This window comes from Pseudopodoces humilis, chromosome 3, assembly GCF_049639895.1.
Source record: "Pseudopodoces humilis isolate 2021_Gansu_Grassland_sample_001 chromosome 3, ASM4963989v1, whole genome shotgun sequence".
Classification (NCBI taxonomy): Eukaryota; Metazoa; Chordata; class Aves; order Passeriformes; family Paridae; genus Pseudopodoces; species Pseudopodoces humilis.
In genome coordinates, this window is record NC_142202.1 from 81,996,701 (window position 1) to 82,010,823 (window position 14,123).

Here is a 14,123-nt window from a genome sequence, read left to right on the forward strand (position 1 = left end):
GTGCTGTCTGTATTATTGAAAATCTGAAAGCTGGAGGTCAGAGGTATTCCAATTTTTATTATTAAGCTCTCACATAGTCACTGAAACATTTGTTAGTTTTCATGTTTTAAGAACAAGGATACACATTTGTTTGGTTGCTAGGAGGATCAAGATGTGATATTTTAGAAGATTCTTTAAGGAACACTCTTTTTTTTGTGTATAGAAAAAATGAGCAGAATCACTGGCATCTTTTCATCTTTCTCTGTTGATGTCCACTGAAGGGGGAATGATTAAGACCAAATTGTCCATGTGGATTACACCAGAAAAGGAGTAGTGGATATTTTTACCAAAGCAGTATTTGCAGATAGATGTGCAGTGTTGGATTAGAGCGGGCAGAGAATATCCAGTTGATTGGTTCTGGATCAAGTGCAAAGACAAAAGTTTCTGTCTTGGCAAAAAAAAGACTGCAGATATATTTGGGAACTAATATATAACAATGTATGTGGAAAAAAAAAATATATATATATACACTACATATAGTGTCAAGGCATAAATATGTAGGCAGACGCTATTAGGAGTAGAGTTTTTTTAATGTGGTAACCTGTCATGGCAATTTTTCAATCTCTAAGCTACTTTTGGAGGCTTTTGGTAGCCTCTAAGTTTTTAATGAATTTAAATGGATACATATAACATATATAAAATATAAAATCAAGAAAGGTTACTTTGGACTATTTGTATTTTTTCTTAAATTGAAGGAACTCAAAATCAAATCTCAAAATACACACCATTACACTTAATCCAGAGAATTATAGTTCTCTTCGAACAGCTGAAGCAGAACCGTGCTACAGCTAAACTCTCAGGTTCAGTGCAGCCAATTTTGACTTGGTAGATGGCAGAGTATTTAGTATCCTAGTAGCATTTCCATTTTAAAGCACAAGTTATGTGCTTTCTGTATTTCTGTAGATGGACTTGGTTTTGCTTGCTGAACTCCTCAGCTGGTGTTATGTATATTGATCAGAAGTGGTTCACTTAAACGCTGATGTAGCACCTGCATCATTCTTTGTGGTTTTGCTTAGAAAAACTAGTTTCATATTCACTTAGAGGGCATTTTCTGTTTTGTGCTCTAGTGTGTAGGAGAAAATGCTTGTTGCTGGTTAGAAAATTCCCTTCTTGAGTGGTTGTGCAATAGCTTGATGATAATAATCTTGGAAAATCTTGGGCTATTTTTGCAAGGTGACTGTAGGACTGAGCTTTTTAATAGCTAAGGTTTCTTTAGTGGTTGCTTAAATTGCGAACAAATTTTAAAATGCGTTGGAGGAATCAGAGTGGTTGAGGACTGTTTTATGTTGTACTGCAGCTTACAGTGCATGGTAGCTGGTGTACACTTTTCAAATGGAAAAAGATCAGTGCATGAGATGCATGGTAGCTGAAGTTCAAAGAAAGCTGTAGAGCTGCTGTGGTAGTGAAATGAAATGTTAAGAAAAATAACTTTCAGACTCTTTTTAGAGAAGAACAAGTCAGGCTTTCTAAATAAATGTTATTTTTATTGAACCTTTTGCAGAGCACTGAATGTTTGGAAAATTACCGTTATTTCAAACATCACTTTTTTCATGACCAGTAATTTCCTTTTCCAAACATCATGTAAGTGCTGGTAACTGAATGTTTTCAGCTGTGAAGTGTATTTGAATTTTTGGGATATTTGATTCAGAGCTGTATGCTAAAGCATTTACTTTTGATTTATCTTATTCTGTCTACTCTGATCTCTCAGTGAAGTAAGGAACTAGAATAACACTTCTTTTATACATTGAATTAGAATTTTTTTTTTCTGTTTCTTTAAATAACTTCCAGCTTTCCCCTGGGAAGACTACATTTTATGTAAAAAAAAAAAAAAAAAGTTAGAACTAGTATTCAGGCTGTATGTGTTTCAGGTGGATAACCTACTAATGCTTGAGGGACAGAAACAAAGACAGTGAAATTCTTCTGTGTTGTGCAGGAAAATTTAACTTACATTTCAGTGATTGTGCAAAATTGTTAATTTTTTTCCTAGCCTGATGAATCAATGCAGGTATGGTGCTGATTGGGGTATTATTTAGAACTAATTTTGTGTATGTTGTGCCAGCTGCCTTCTTAGGTAGCTGGTTTATACCAATTAAAATAGATCTGTACAAATACGTATTTTCCCTGAAAACTGCAGAGTATCTGTAGAACATAATGAAGAGAAGTAGAACTTGAATATGGAGTAGTCTTCATCCATTTGCTCTCATTTGTGCATATATCTTACAAAAAAATTGCTGAAGTGTTTAAGAACAAAAACAGATAGGTCATATGCTAATTTGTTTTGTTAAAGGTCTCATTTAGTGAATGTAGAAAGAGAAAAAGAGAAAAAGAGCTCTTTTTCAGTAATTTTTGGGAACTGCTGAAAAAGGAATGAACCTAAGCATAAACCTTTGAGAGCTTTGAACTCAGAACTCTTGGGAAAGCTCACCACTTGGGTATGAGGACCTGAATGAGACTGGCTGTTTGCCCCAGACAAAGAAGATCTTTTTTCCTGACCAGCAAAAATATCTGCCTTTCAAAATTAGTGTTTCATGGTTTTGCAGAGTAATCAACCTCAAGAAAAGTTCTGAGGTATTTTACACTTTTTTCAGTATGTTTATTAAGTGGTACTGGTGTTTTGGCTGTAAAGAGAATACTAGGCTCTGAAAGCAGTGTAAAATTCTGTTTTTAGAAATACAGTAAGTGCTTTAGGCCTAAAAACTGGCTTACAAGTACTTTGTGCAACTCTATTGTTCTGTTAACTATAGGAAGAAATTAAAGGAAACTACTGCATTTATATTAAAAGATCTGTGTAAAAGTTACATTTTGTTATACGTATTTAGTCAAGTCTAGAGTGAATTATACTAAAGTAAATGACTTGTTAGTATGCAAGAATAAATGAGCTGTAAAAGTCATGAACTTTGATCCTAATATAGCCAACCCTTTACTTATCAGTGGAACTATATAGTGAAAACAAGTAGGGTATTACTGAAGTTAGGGAAGTTTGGAAATGTTTGAGATTGTGTAGCTTTCATTTGTTTTTGCTTCTTCTTCTTCAAATATCTCACCTCTTACTACTCTGAATTAGAAAGAGTTGGCAGTTGCTTTCACAAGCAAATGAATATTGTATGTGAAGTTTGAGATGTATATAGAATTTTTGTGTTTTCAGAAGACTCCAGTTAGGAGCTGATATTCTTTTACTTTCATGATATGACCAGAGACAAGTTCTGGCTTGATAACATAGTGAGCTTAATCATTTTACTTCGTTGAGTCATCTCTAAGTTAAGAGTTGGAATGCTGTATGGAGCTCAGAAGCTGAACAGAGAAATGTTAGGGAGTTAAAAATCAGTTCAGGTGGGTTTGTTTTTTGGTCTTGGAGATCTTTGAAGAAGGGGGAAGAAAGCCTTCAACAGCATCAAACTGAATGCTTGATACATTCAGACTTACTATCTTGGAGAGTGAAAGGAGTTGTCTAGCAGTCTCTACTATTAAACAGCTCTGAATTCTGTGGTATTCATTAGAGGCCTGTCTAGCCTCTTAAGTTAATGAAACTTGATTCAATAAGGGTAAGAGTGGTAAGTGAATGATATCCTTTGGGTATCCTTCCAGGATTCTTCTGAATCTGGTTCTATTTTTGTGTGACTGGAAGGGGAATGAAGTTGGATTCTGGTTTTAAGAACAGAACTTGCATTAATTAAATACAACTCCAGAAAGGAAGAAAATGAGATTGTGTATGGATTTTAAAAATGTAACTTACATGTGGTACAAAATGAAATTTGATTTATCACTGACTAGTGGATAAGGCAGATTACTGTGCCCCATCTTTAAGGCATATTCCATATTCAAGGATAAGATGTAAATAAGGAGATAGAATTGATCACTTTGGTAAAAATAGAAAGAAAACCAAGTGAAAAAAAAAGGGCTAATACTGTCAGATCTTTCAGACCCTCAAATTTATCTTCCTTTTAACAGATTTCTGTTTTCCTTTGAGCTGCTTCTTCTGTTTTGGGTGGGGAATGAGTTAGAGAAGTCCTGAAACTCTGAAGGCATTCATTTGGAACCTGTTGCATGCCTTTTGAGTGGGAGAAAATCTATACTCTCTTGTAAGGTCCAATGAAAACTCCCACCACTTCACTTCCATTGACTTTATTTGATTTTTACACTGTTCCATGGGAAACAAAACAAATAAGGTGTTTTTTGACTTTGAAGATGTGTGGTTTTGGGATTAAGGTTCTTGGCAGCAGTGAATTGTGACAGTAGAAGTGAGAATGGCATGTTTTTTCTCTACCCCACTTGCTTTTTTAAACTCTTGAGATTAAAGATCCTGAGCAGTATTTTGACCTTCTTTGGAATTCTGTGATTCTGCAGTAATGGAAGTTGGAGTTCTTCTGGCAATAAATCTGGTGAGGGATATGAAGCAACTCATGAAGAGTTTTTACAGGTCTATCAGCAGTAGGAGGAACAGTAGTCCTGCTGCTGACTGGGGCAGGGGACCTGAAGCAGGATGAGAAGGAGACTATAGAACTTAAGGTGGGTCCTCCTCTCCCTTAACCTCAGTCAGGAAGGAAAAGACAGGTACGTGGTGAAGAGTTCCTGGTACTGATCTTAGAAGGAGAAATCATGCCTGACTAGCCCAGTAGCCTTTCAAAGGATATGAGGGGCTTGGAGATTTGGGGACAATAGTGAATGTTATTTATCCTGAGTTCAGCAGGGCTTTCTGAACAGACTCCCATAACATTCTCAATGACAAGCTGAAAAGATATGACGCAACTTCTGGGGTCAAAGGGCCGTGATCAGCAGAGCGAATTCCAGTGACTGGCACAAGAACCAATCACTAATGGTGTACTCCAGAGGTTGGTGCAAGAGCCAGTATTGTTCAACATCTTCATTAATAACTTGGATGATGAAGTAAAAAGCTTGCTGAACAACTGAAATCCAGGAATAGTGAATGATTGAGGAGGACCTTGTCAGGATGGAGAAATGAGTCAACAGGAATCTAATGAAGTTTCACAAAGAGAAGATCATAGGCCCTGGGGAGGAATAACCTCATGTACCAGTGGATACTGGGGGTTGACCTGCTGGAATGCAGCTTTGGAGAAAGCTACCTGGCTGTCCTCGTGCTGAATGTGTCAGACACAATGTGACCTTGCACATAAAACTAGCAGCATCCTGGGCTGCTGGAGGCAGTTCATTGCCTTTAGGTTGAGGGTGTTCTTTCCCCTCTACTCAGTGTAAATAAGTGGTCGTTTATCATACTGGTGGTTTATCATACTGTGTTGTGCAACTCACACCTGGAGTGCTGGATCCAGCTCCTCAGGAAAAGACATACATGGACAGTCTATAACTGTTAACTGGTCTCTCAAAGGACCAGAAAGATGATGAAGAAATTGAGGTATTTGTTATACAAGGAGGAGCCAAGAGACCTGGGCTTGTTTAGTCTTGAGAAGAGAAAGTGTGTAATGGGAAGGATGGTGGTGGTAGTAATGGTTGTAAATACTTAAACTGGAGCATGTGATGAAGATAGAGCCAGACTCTTCTTATTGGTGCATCATGACATGACAGAGGTCATGAACCAATACTGAAATAGTGCAAATTCAACTTAAACATAAGGAAACAGCTTTGGAGGGTGGTAAGAGCTCTGGCACAGACTTCTCAGAGAGATTGTGAAGTCTCCATTCTTGGAGGCATTTGAAACTGGACTGGATGCAGCACTGAGCAACCTGCTCTAGCTGACCCTGCTTGAACAGGGGGCTTGAAATACATGATCTCTATATCAGTTCCTTCCCACCTCAGCCATTCAGTGCTTGGATGGTAGTAGACCATTTCAATCTTGGAGGCTGGTCATATTATATGAACATGAGCCCAGAAGCTAGAAGCCACTTAATTTTGTTTGGAACCAATTAGTAAACAATTGTTAGCAACTTGAAATTATAAAATTTGTGAAAAAGTTTCAAAATGTCAACAAATTCACAGCTTTCTCAGACACTGGCGTTTACTGATTATTAAATATGAAGAATTCTGATTTTGAAACGAGAATATCATTCGGGAGTAACTGGTGGTTTATCATACTGTGTTGTGCAACAACCACTTAGTAGCATCTGTTTTTTTTAATCTGCTTTCAATTTTATTTATTTATTTTTAAAATAGGACCTTATGTATAAGTAGAATAGGACCTTATGTGTAAGTAGAAGATGGAAATGTAAAACTAAGGTAGTACTAATTTCCTTGGTCAGCCAAGCATTGGATAGTTTTTTCAATGCATTGTCCATTTCACAGTGCCCTTCCAGCAAGGAGCATGCAATCTATTCTGTTGTTTTCTTCTTTGCAACCCTTCCCTTTGTTGGCTGACTCACTGTAAGGCCCAACCAGCATTCTCTAAGGCCTCCTTGGATAAAGCATCATCTTCCTTCACTCCCTTATGTAGTTTGTGGCTCCCACTGCAGCTGTTTAACTACTTACACCTTGTCATTCTTCCTGTGATTAACAGCTTTGTTCGTACTCATTTGTGAGGCCGAGCAAAGACAGAAGAGTGCTAATATAGCTAAAACGAGAGAGATTGGACTTGCTGTCATAGAGAGTTCTAAATTCATTGTTTTCCAGATGCAGTTAAAATCAAGCTAAATAGGTTAGAAACTTGACAAGTGTTGATGTAACAATTGTTATACAACCAAGGGCCAAAGACATTATTATGAACAGCAAGTACCCTTTTGGTACCCTTTCTCATCTTGGCTTGGACAAGAAAAATCAACTTCATTGTTTGAATACAGGAATTTTTGACACAGATATTTTTGATTTTTCCCTGTACTCTGGAAGGGAAAAAAAGGCTAATGTGCTAGCAAAGTTTGCAGGTGTTTGGAATAAATAGTGGGAATTGGTCAAAGAAATCAAGATAGGTTCTTGGCACTTGGCAAAGTTGATAAGAGTAAATATAAAGGTATTTAAATGAAAGGAATATTGAAAAACAATGGTGGATATGAGAATTCTGTTTTAAATAACCAAAAGATACCCCCCAGCTTGGGAAGTCTTAACAGTTATGTGCTTATGGATAGTCTTCAAACCTGTGGGAGATTGATTCTTGCCCTCCCCTCTGCTAATTGCATGAACTTGGTAAAAAAAATTCTTCCCAGAGAATGTAAGTTCATAATACTGTGGAGGGATTTTTTTCATGTCAAATGGCTTTTTAATTCACTTAGTTTTATTTTTAACCAGTTTTGGTATTTTTGCACATTTGAAGTTTTGATCAAGGCTAAAGAGTAAGACATTCCAGTATTCTTGTTTTCAGTGTCACAGTATTACCTTTTATTTCCTCCAGTAGGTTGATTGTTCCTGAGCAAGCGGTGTTTCACTTGTTGAGTTTCCCAGGGATATGTGAGCTAGTAGCAAGCTGCCTGTTGGTGATTGGCATCAGTGACACCATTCTTAGAAATACTGGCTTGTGTTCTGCTAAACTTAGCTTCTTTGGTGTTACCAAAAACCCCCCGAAACCAAACAACCCACTCCCATAAACCCCTTCAAACTTGATCTCAAGTACTTCAGAAGTTTTTTATAAATTCAGGTGTATATTAAAAATTACATGCTTGTGTAAAGTCATTTGTTGTTTTATCTTAATGAGTCTCCCTCCAGTTTTGTTTCATTGATGCATCTCTACAAATTAAACTTTTAGTTAAGCTTTTTTCACTTTTTGTGATCTATGGTTTCATTTGAAGGCACTGAGATATCCATCAACCATATCCATCTTACATTAAAAGCAGACAAAAGGTAATTTCTGTGTCTGTTGAGATTATTGTGTAAACTCACTTTGTTGGAACAAAGACCTTTATTCTGTTTGTTTGTGTATACTTGTTTGGTGTTTTTTTTGTGTGGTTTTTTTTGGTTGAGGTTTTTTTTTTAAATGTAGGATGATTTGTCAGATACCAAAACTAGATTTATCTTGTGCCTGAACTAATCTTGGTTTCCTGCTGTTCTGCAGTAGACTGCTGGCAAGGGAAAACTTTGGCATAAAGCAAATGCAACCGCATCTTTTTCTGGTATGAGTGAAGGGTGAAGATATAGCAGAGCCTTAAGACAGCAATTGCACATAATTCCACTTCTTCACCGAGCTTCTTGAACTAGAAAAACTTCCTTGAACTAGGGCCTAAGGCTAATGTACTTAGCTAATACCCAAGAAGCTTGTGGTTCTAACGGAGTTGCTACAATCCCACTATAAAAATTGGCATATCTGATGTAGTTCGACCTGTGCTAGCTTATACCACTTTTATATTGGTCTGGGTCAATCTCGAGTGGTGTGAGGGGTTTGTAGCTCTTTTCAGTTAATACTAGGGAGCAAGTTGTCCATGAGCCAGCAGTACCCTTGTGGCCAAGGAGGTCAGTGGTTTCCAGGGATGCCATAGGAAGACCATTTCCAGCAGGTCAAGGGAAGTGATCTGCTCAGCCCAGATGAGGTCAGTCTGGAGTGCTGCGTCCAGTTCTGGGCTCTTCAGCACAAGAGGGGCATGGAGGTCTTGGAGTGGGTCCAGTGGAGGGCTAGAGGATGGTAAGAGACTGGAGTGTCTCTCCCTGAGATAAATAGAACAGGCAGAGAGAGCTGGGCCTGCTCATCCTTGAGAAGCAAAACTGAGAGGTGACCATATCAGTGTCTGTTGGTATCAGAAGGGAGGGTGCCAAGAGAAAGAAACCAAACTCTTCTCAGTGGTGCTGAGCAATAGTACAAGAGGGAACAGTCAGAAACTGATGCACAGAACGTTCCACCTGAACATGAGGAAGAACTTCTTCCATGTATGGGTGACTGTGCACTGGAACAAGTTGCCCAGAGAGGTTGTGGAGTCTCCCTCACTGGAGACATTCAAGAATTGTCTAGATGCAGTCCTGTGCCACATGCTCTAGGATGACACTGCTTGAGCAGGGAGATTATATTGGATGACTAATTGTGGTTCCTTCCAAATTTGCTTTAAATCTTCCAACACCATTCTGTGTGTTAATGTTACATTACTTGCCTTGTCACAGTTCTGTAGATTATAAAATGTATTGCCCGTGCCATTCTTTGGTCTGATGAGGATATGGAGTGTGACTAATGTTTATGTATCTATGCAGAGAGGTATTATACTGTTGCTTTATTATTGCATGAATAGCAGCTTAAAATTAATTACAGTGAGCTGTATTTTCTTCACTGATATTCTTGATGGAAGATGTCAATTTTGTTAAAGTGAATTCTTGCTCTCCTGGAACTTGTTAGCTTTTAAACTTGAAAAACATCACCACGTTCTTTGAAACAAAGTTTCGTTAGTCAAAATCAGAAATTTCTGTAAGTTTTGGTCAATTAATTTGTAAATTTTCATTTGGTGGTTTTGTGTGTTTGTTTAGTTGTAGTGGGTAGCAGGATTCTTAAAAAATGAATGGTGTTACAAGTGGTGGATAAATGCTTGAGTAGACCTCAAGAAGCAGGTTGCCTTGGAGAAGATTTGAATGTGTGCTGACCTTCAGTTAATAGCTATGTAGAAGCTTTTACACTTAATATATTTGAGGTAGGTTACTGCTTCATGGAAGCTACCTCAGTACTCCTGAAATTGGCACTTAAAGTTGGAAGTTGTATTGCATCTTTGTACTATGCCTTGCAGTTCAATACTTTTTCCGTATCTATATCATAGGCTACTTTTGTATGTACTTTTCTCTAATGAGGGCAGAATGAGATAATTACTATAATAAGCTGTTCATATGTACAAGTGGTCCAGTGTTGATGAACTTTCCATCCTTGTCAACTATTTTAGTTTCTGAACACAATATAAGTCTGTCTCTTCTTTTTTCTTTACCCATTTGGTAGTGGATACCCTGTTTTCAAGAAAACTAAATGGAAAATACAGACTTGAACGTCTTGTTCCAACTGCAGTCTACCAACATATGAAGATGCACAAACGAATATTAGGACACTTATCTTCTGTATACTGTGTAACTTTTGATCGGACTGGCAGGCGAATATTTACTGTGAGTACAAAATCTTTATTTTTGTAGAGAGTTTTTTCATTTTGGAGTACATGTAGTATGTCAGCTAATTCTTTGCAAGACATGAATATAAGATAGATACACTGATTATGAATGAAAAACAGAATAAGTCCTTTACTACTGTTCCTCTCATATTTGCTTTTTATGTCCATGCTGGTTTACACTCTAAAATAATTTTGGCGTATGTATCTGAACACTAGGTGTGATGGTGGTTGCTGATCTGTGTTGTTCATTGAGAAAACTGTTAATTTTCAGTGGAAATGATTTACCCTGTGTAGGTTCTTTCTTCTGGCTTTGTTTTCTCTAGCAAAAACATAAACAAGACAAGGAGCTGCCACCACAGAATTTTTGTTAGGAAGTCTTAGAGACAACAATCACATGCTGTGTTGTAACAAATGTTGGTTCCCAACAAATTGTCTTTATGGAATCCTAGGAACTTTTTTAAAATTATAGTGTTTTAGTATTTTTAACTATTTGTTTTTTGTTGTTGTTGTTAAGTCATAAATACTAGACATATATTTGAAATCAGTACTGAAATTGTAGGTTTCCCAAGGGATGTGATTTATAAAACCACATAGATGTCAGTGTAATATTTAGATTTCCTGGAAAGTGGTCAGTTTAAGTAGAGACAAAGATTTCATAAACACACTTCATGCCAGTCCAGGATGCTTTGGATGCATTTATTGCCTTACTACAAACACTGTATGTAATTGATACCTGTGTGGATTCAGGAGCTTGATTGTGTCCTTTTAACCTCATGTCAGATAGTTTGAACAATGCTGATAGAAGTACAGTTCAGGTTTCCTATTTTGCCTTTCAGTCCTAACTTCTAAGGTTCTTTCATGGCAGTTGTAAGTGTAATTTGCTGTCTTGCCCACATACGTCTTGCTTTGTCACATGGGGAGATGTGTGGTTGAAGGAAAGAGACACCTTGCAGTGTTTTGAACAGGCTATTTATTTGTTCACTTGTTACTTCAGGCATAGAAGAGACTCAATTTCATATCTATTTTCTTTTCATCAGCAAGCTAAATCACAGGCATTAAAATCTTATGTATTCTGGTTTATATGTGATTTACTTATCAGGAAATGGGCTCTGTGTTGTGGGTTTATTCTGTAAGTGACATGGCAGAATGCATTAAGGATTTTATGAGAAAATTCTCTTGGCTGTAACAGCAGTTTTTTTTAAGAGAAAAGTAGAACAACCTGAAATAAAATGGGAAGTGGAGAGGAGCAGTATGTTTCTGCAACCCCAGAGTTTTGCTGGCATTCCTTTGCTGACTAGTGTCCTGGTCTAATAGCTTGAAAGAAAGTTTTCTGTTTAGATCATGATTACTTCAGGTGTTGAATAAAGTGGCATAGGTATTAGTTGTGGTTGCTGGATTTTTATTGTGGGGAACTTGGGACTGAACTTCCTAACTCTGCACTTTTATGTAAATCCAGTGTTCTCTGTGTAGATGTTTAAGTGGTTGTAGGCAAATGGTTGTGTCCCACATTTCAGTAAAATCCTAGTTGCTGTAGCTGACCTCATATAATCAGTGGATAAACAGTCATGAACTGTTGTGTTGTGACTGCATCTGTATAAGGAAATGGTGCCAGTTCTTTTTAATCTAGACCACTGCAACTTCCAAAGTCTCTAATGTGGTATGTAAATTTTGCATGCATCAGTAGGGAATTGTTCTTGCCTTACATTTTTACTCCACAGCCTTCAGTGTGTTGTTAGTTAGATAAGTTGTTTTAGATTTATAATTGGTTCTAGAAGCTGCATCATAATTGTTTCCTGTTCCACCTGACATCTGAAGGACTGAAAGCCTTTAAATTCAAGCTTTGTTCATGTTCTGTTTCAAATTAAAAGGAAAATAAGGTGTTCCAGCACATTTTTCAGTCATACTCAGCTGGGAGATGTTGTCCTTGCTAGAAAGATGTTACTTCTATTTTACCTGAAGACAGTGGAAATATGATAGTATACTTTTTTCCCACTTGCTTAGTTGGTCTTTGTGTTCATGTACCAAAGTTGTGGTACTGGGAGGGGGGCTTCTGTGAGAAGTAGCCAGAAGCTTTCTCCATGTCCAACAGAAACAATGCCAGCCAGCAACATGCTGGCCAAGGCTCAGCACATCAGGGATGGAGGTAGTGCCAACGGGATAATGTATTTAAGGAGGAGAAAAATCCCAGGGCAGCTGCAGTTGGGACAGAGGAGTGACAATACAGGAGAGAAACAGCCCTGCAGACTATCATGTGTAAAGAAGGAAGAGGAGGAAGTGTTTCAGGTATGGAGTAGAGATTCCCCTGCAACCCATGGGGAAGACTGTAGTGAGGCAGCTACCCCCCTGCAGCCTGTCAAGACTTTGTATTCTGGTTCTACTGAAAAGTGTGTCTTGCAGAACCCATACAGGGTAATACAAACAAATACTGTATTTAGTTCCTGCACTACTTAGATTTCTGACTGCAAAAACCTCCTTTTCTCCCCACCTTTATTTTCCTTTCTCTGCTGCCATTATTCTTTCTAGGGAATAATAAACAGCATTGTGTAATAGTCTATGTATGATTTCCAACCCAAGATTAATCTGTGTGCTGCTTGGCAGTTTGTAATGTAGGAATGTGTGTAATGGTAGGAAAATGAACCAATTTTACTCCATACCTTGGTAATGCAGTCATCAATTCTCTCTAGGTGCTGCAGTTGTTTTAGGATTCACTTTTGACAGATGCTTTTTAATAGGTACATAATTTGTAGCATTGGAAACATGAGCTGTTGTGCAAGCCAAATGCCCTTGGTAGTAGAATTGCAACAGTATTTTAAGAGTTGTGGATTGTCTCATTCAGATCAGATAGAAACACATGAATTTATTTGAACTGTAATATTGAAGTCTTGCCAAGGTGCTACAGAATTTACAGTTTTACCTTAGTTTTTTTTTTTCTTTTTTTGTTTCACCCTGCCTCCCTCCTCCCCCATTTTCACTGTTGAGACTTGGGTGGCAGTATTTTTTCTTTGCAGTGGAGAAGTACAACATGCACTTCTATAGTGACACTATAGCCAGCTGGCAGGGAGCAGGCCTGGTTTATACTGATCTTCTTTCCTTGATTTGCTGTCACTAAGAAGACCTCTGTGGACCCTCTAGGTGGTATTAGGTGTCACAACTGTTTTTAATTTTTTTTCCTTTCTGACCATTTTACATCTTTGTGACTGATTTCCGCCTTTTCTAGTGTTTGGTAGTTTTGGGTCTGCCATTCTCTCCTCTTACTGTCGGGTCTCTCTTAAGCAGTGAGGCTCTTATTTGCAGTTTTACACACCAACAAGCACACATGCCCTTCTGTCAGCTTCTTGGGTTTATTGGTGACTGCATTTTGAGAAGGATATACAAGCTTCTTCATACTCTAGAATCTCATATGATAACAGAACCACATCAGCAGATACTATCTTTTGGATAATTATAGCATCCTTACTGACAAACTGATGATGTGCAGGTTAGATGTACGGACTGTGAGACTGTCAGTTGAGGATATTTTCAGATTTGAAGGATTGTGATTAATAGCACAAGGTTCGGCTGGAGGCCAGTCAACACAGGTTGTACCACAGGGTTTGGTACTGAGACTGGTATTCTCTCATGCTTCATTTAATAACCTGGGTGACAGAACAAGAGGGTGCCTTCAGTAAATGCCCAGAAGACAACAAAACCTGGTGTTCTGGAGTGGTGGATACAGAATAATGTGTTCTAGCTGACCCTACTTGAGCAGGGAGTTTGGACTAGACCAGAGTATCTTTTCACCTCAACAATTCTGTGATTCTGTCCTCTGTTCATTGCTGTAACTTACTGTGATTGTGTTCCCTGGTCTGGCAGTTAGATGAGGCAAATATGTTCCACAGAATCTCAGCATGGAAGTTTTATGCATAAGTAGAAATAGTATAGGCTGTATCATTGCTCTTCTCACCCAAAAGGCAAAAAATATAATTACAAACAAGTTTTTGTAGCTATTTCCTTTGCCTAGGAGACCTTGTCCTATTTTATAAAAGATAGATGATAGTATTGGCATGCCTTCTGCTGTCTTTAAAGTGTAAGTGCTAGATTACAGAGACAGATGTGCAGAGTCATTGTAAGCAGATGGAATAGGAAAAA

At 37.9% G+C, this 14,123-nt stretch overlaps 1 protein-coding gene across 5 annotated transcripts in view; it reads left to right on the top strand.

The window, feature by feature from the left end:
* The window catches only part of PHIP (PHIP subunit of CUL4-Ring ligase complex), a 102,834-nt gene that overhangs the window by 11,708 nt on the left and 77,003 nt on the right, over nucleotides 1-14,123 (top strand). For all 5 annotated transcript variants that reach the window (XM_005518591.3, XM_088053331.1, XM_014263495.2 and 2 more), the window contains one exon: nucleotides 9,833-9,993. In XM_005518591.3, coding sequence (XP_005518648.1) covers nucleotides 9,833-9,993 — 161 coding nt within the window. The remainder of the gene's footprint in view (nucleotides 1-9,832; nucleotides 9,994-14,123) is intronic.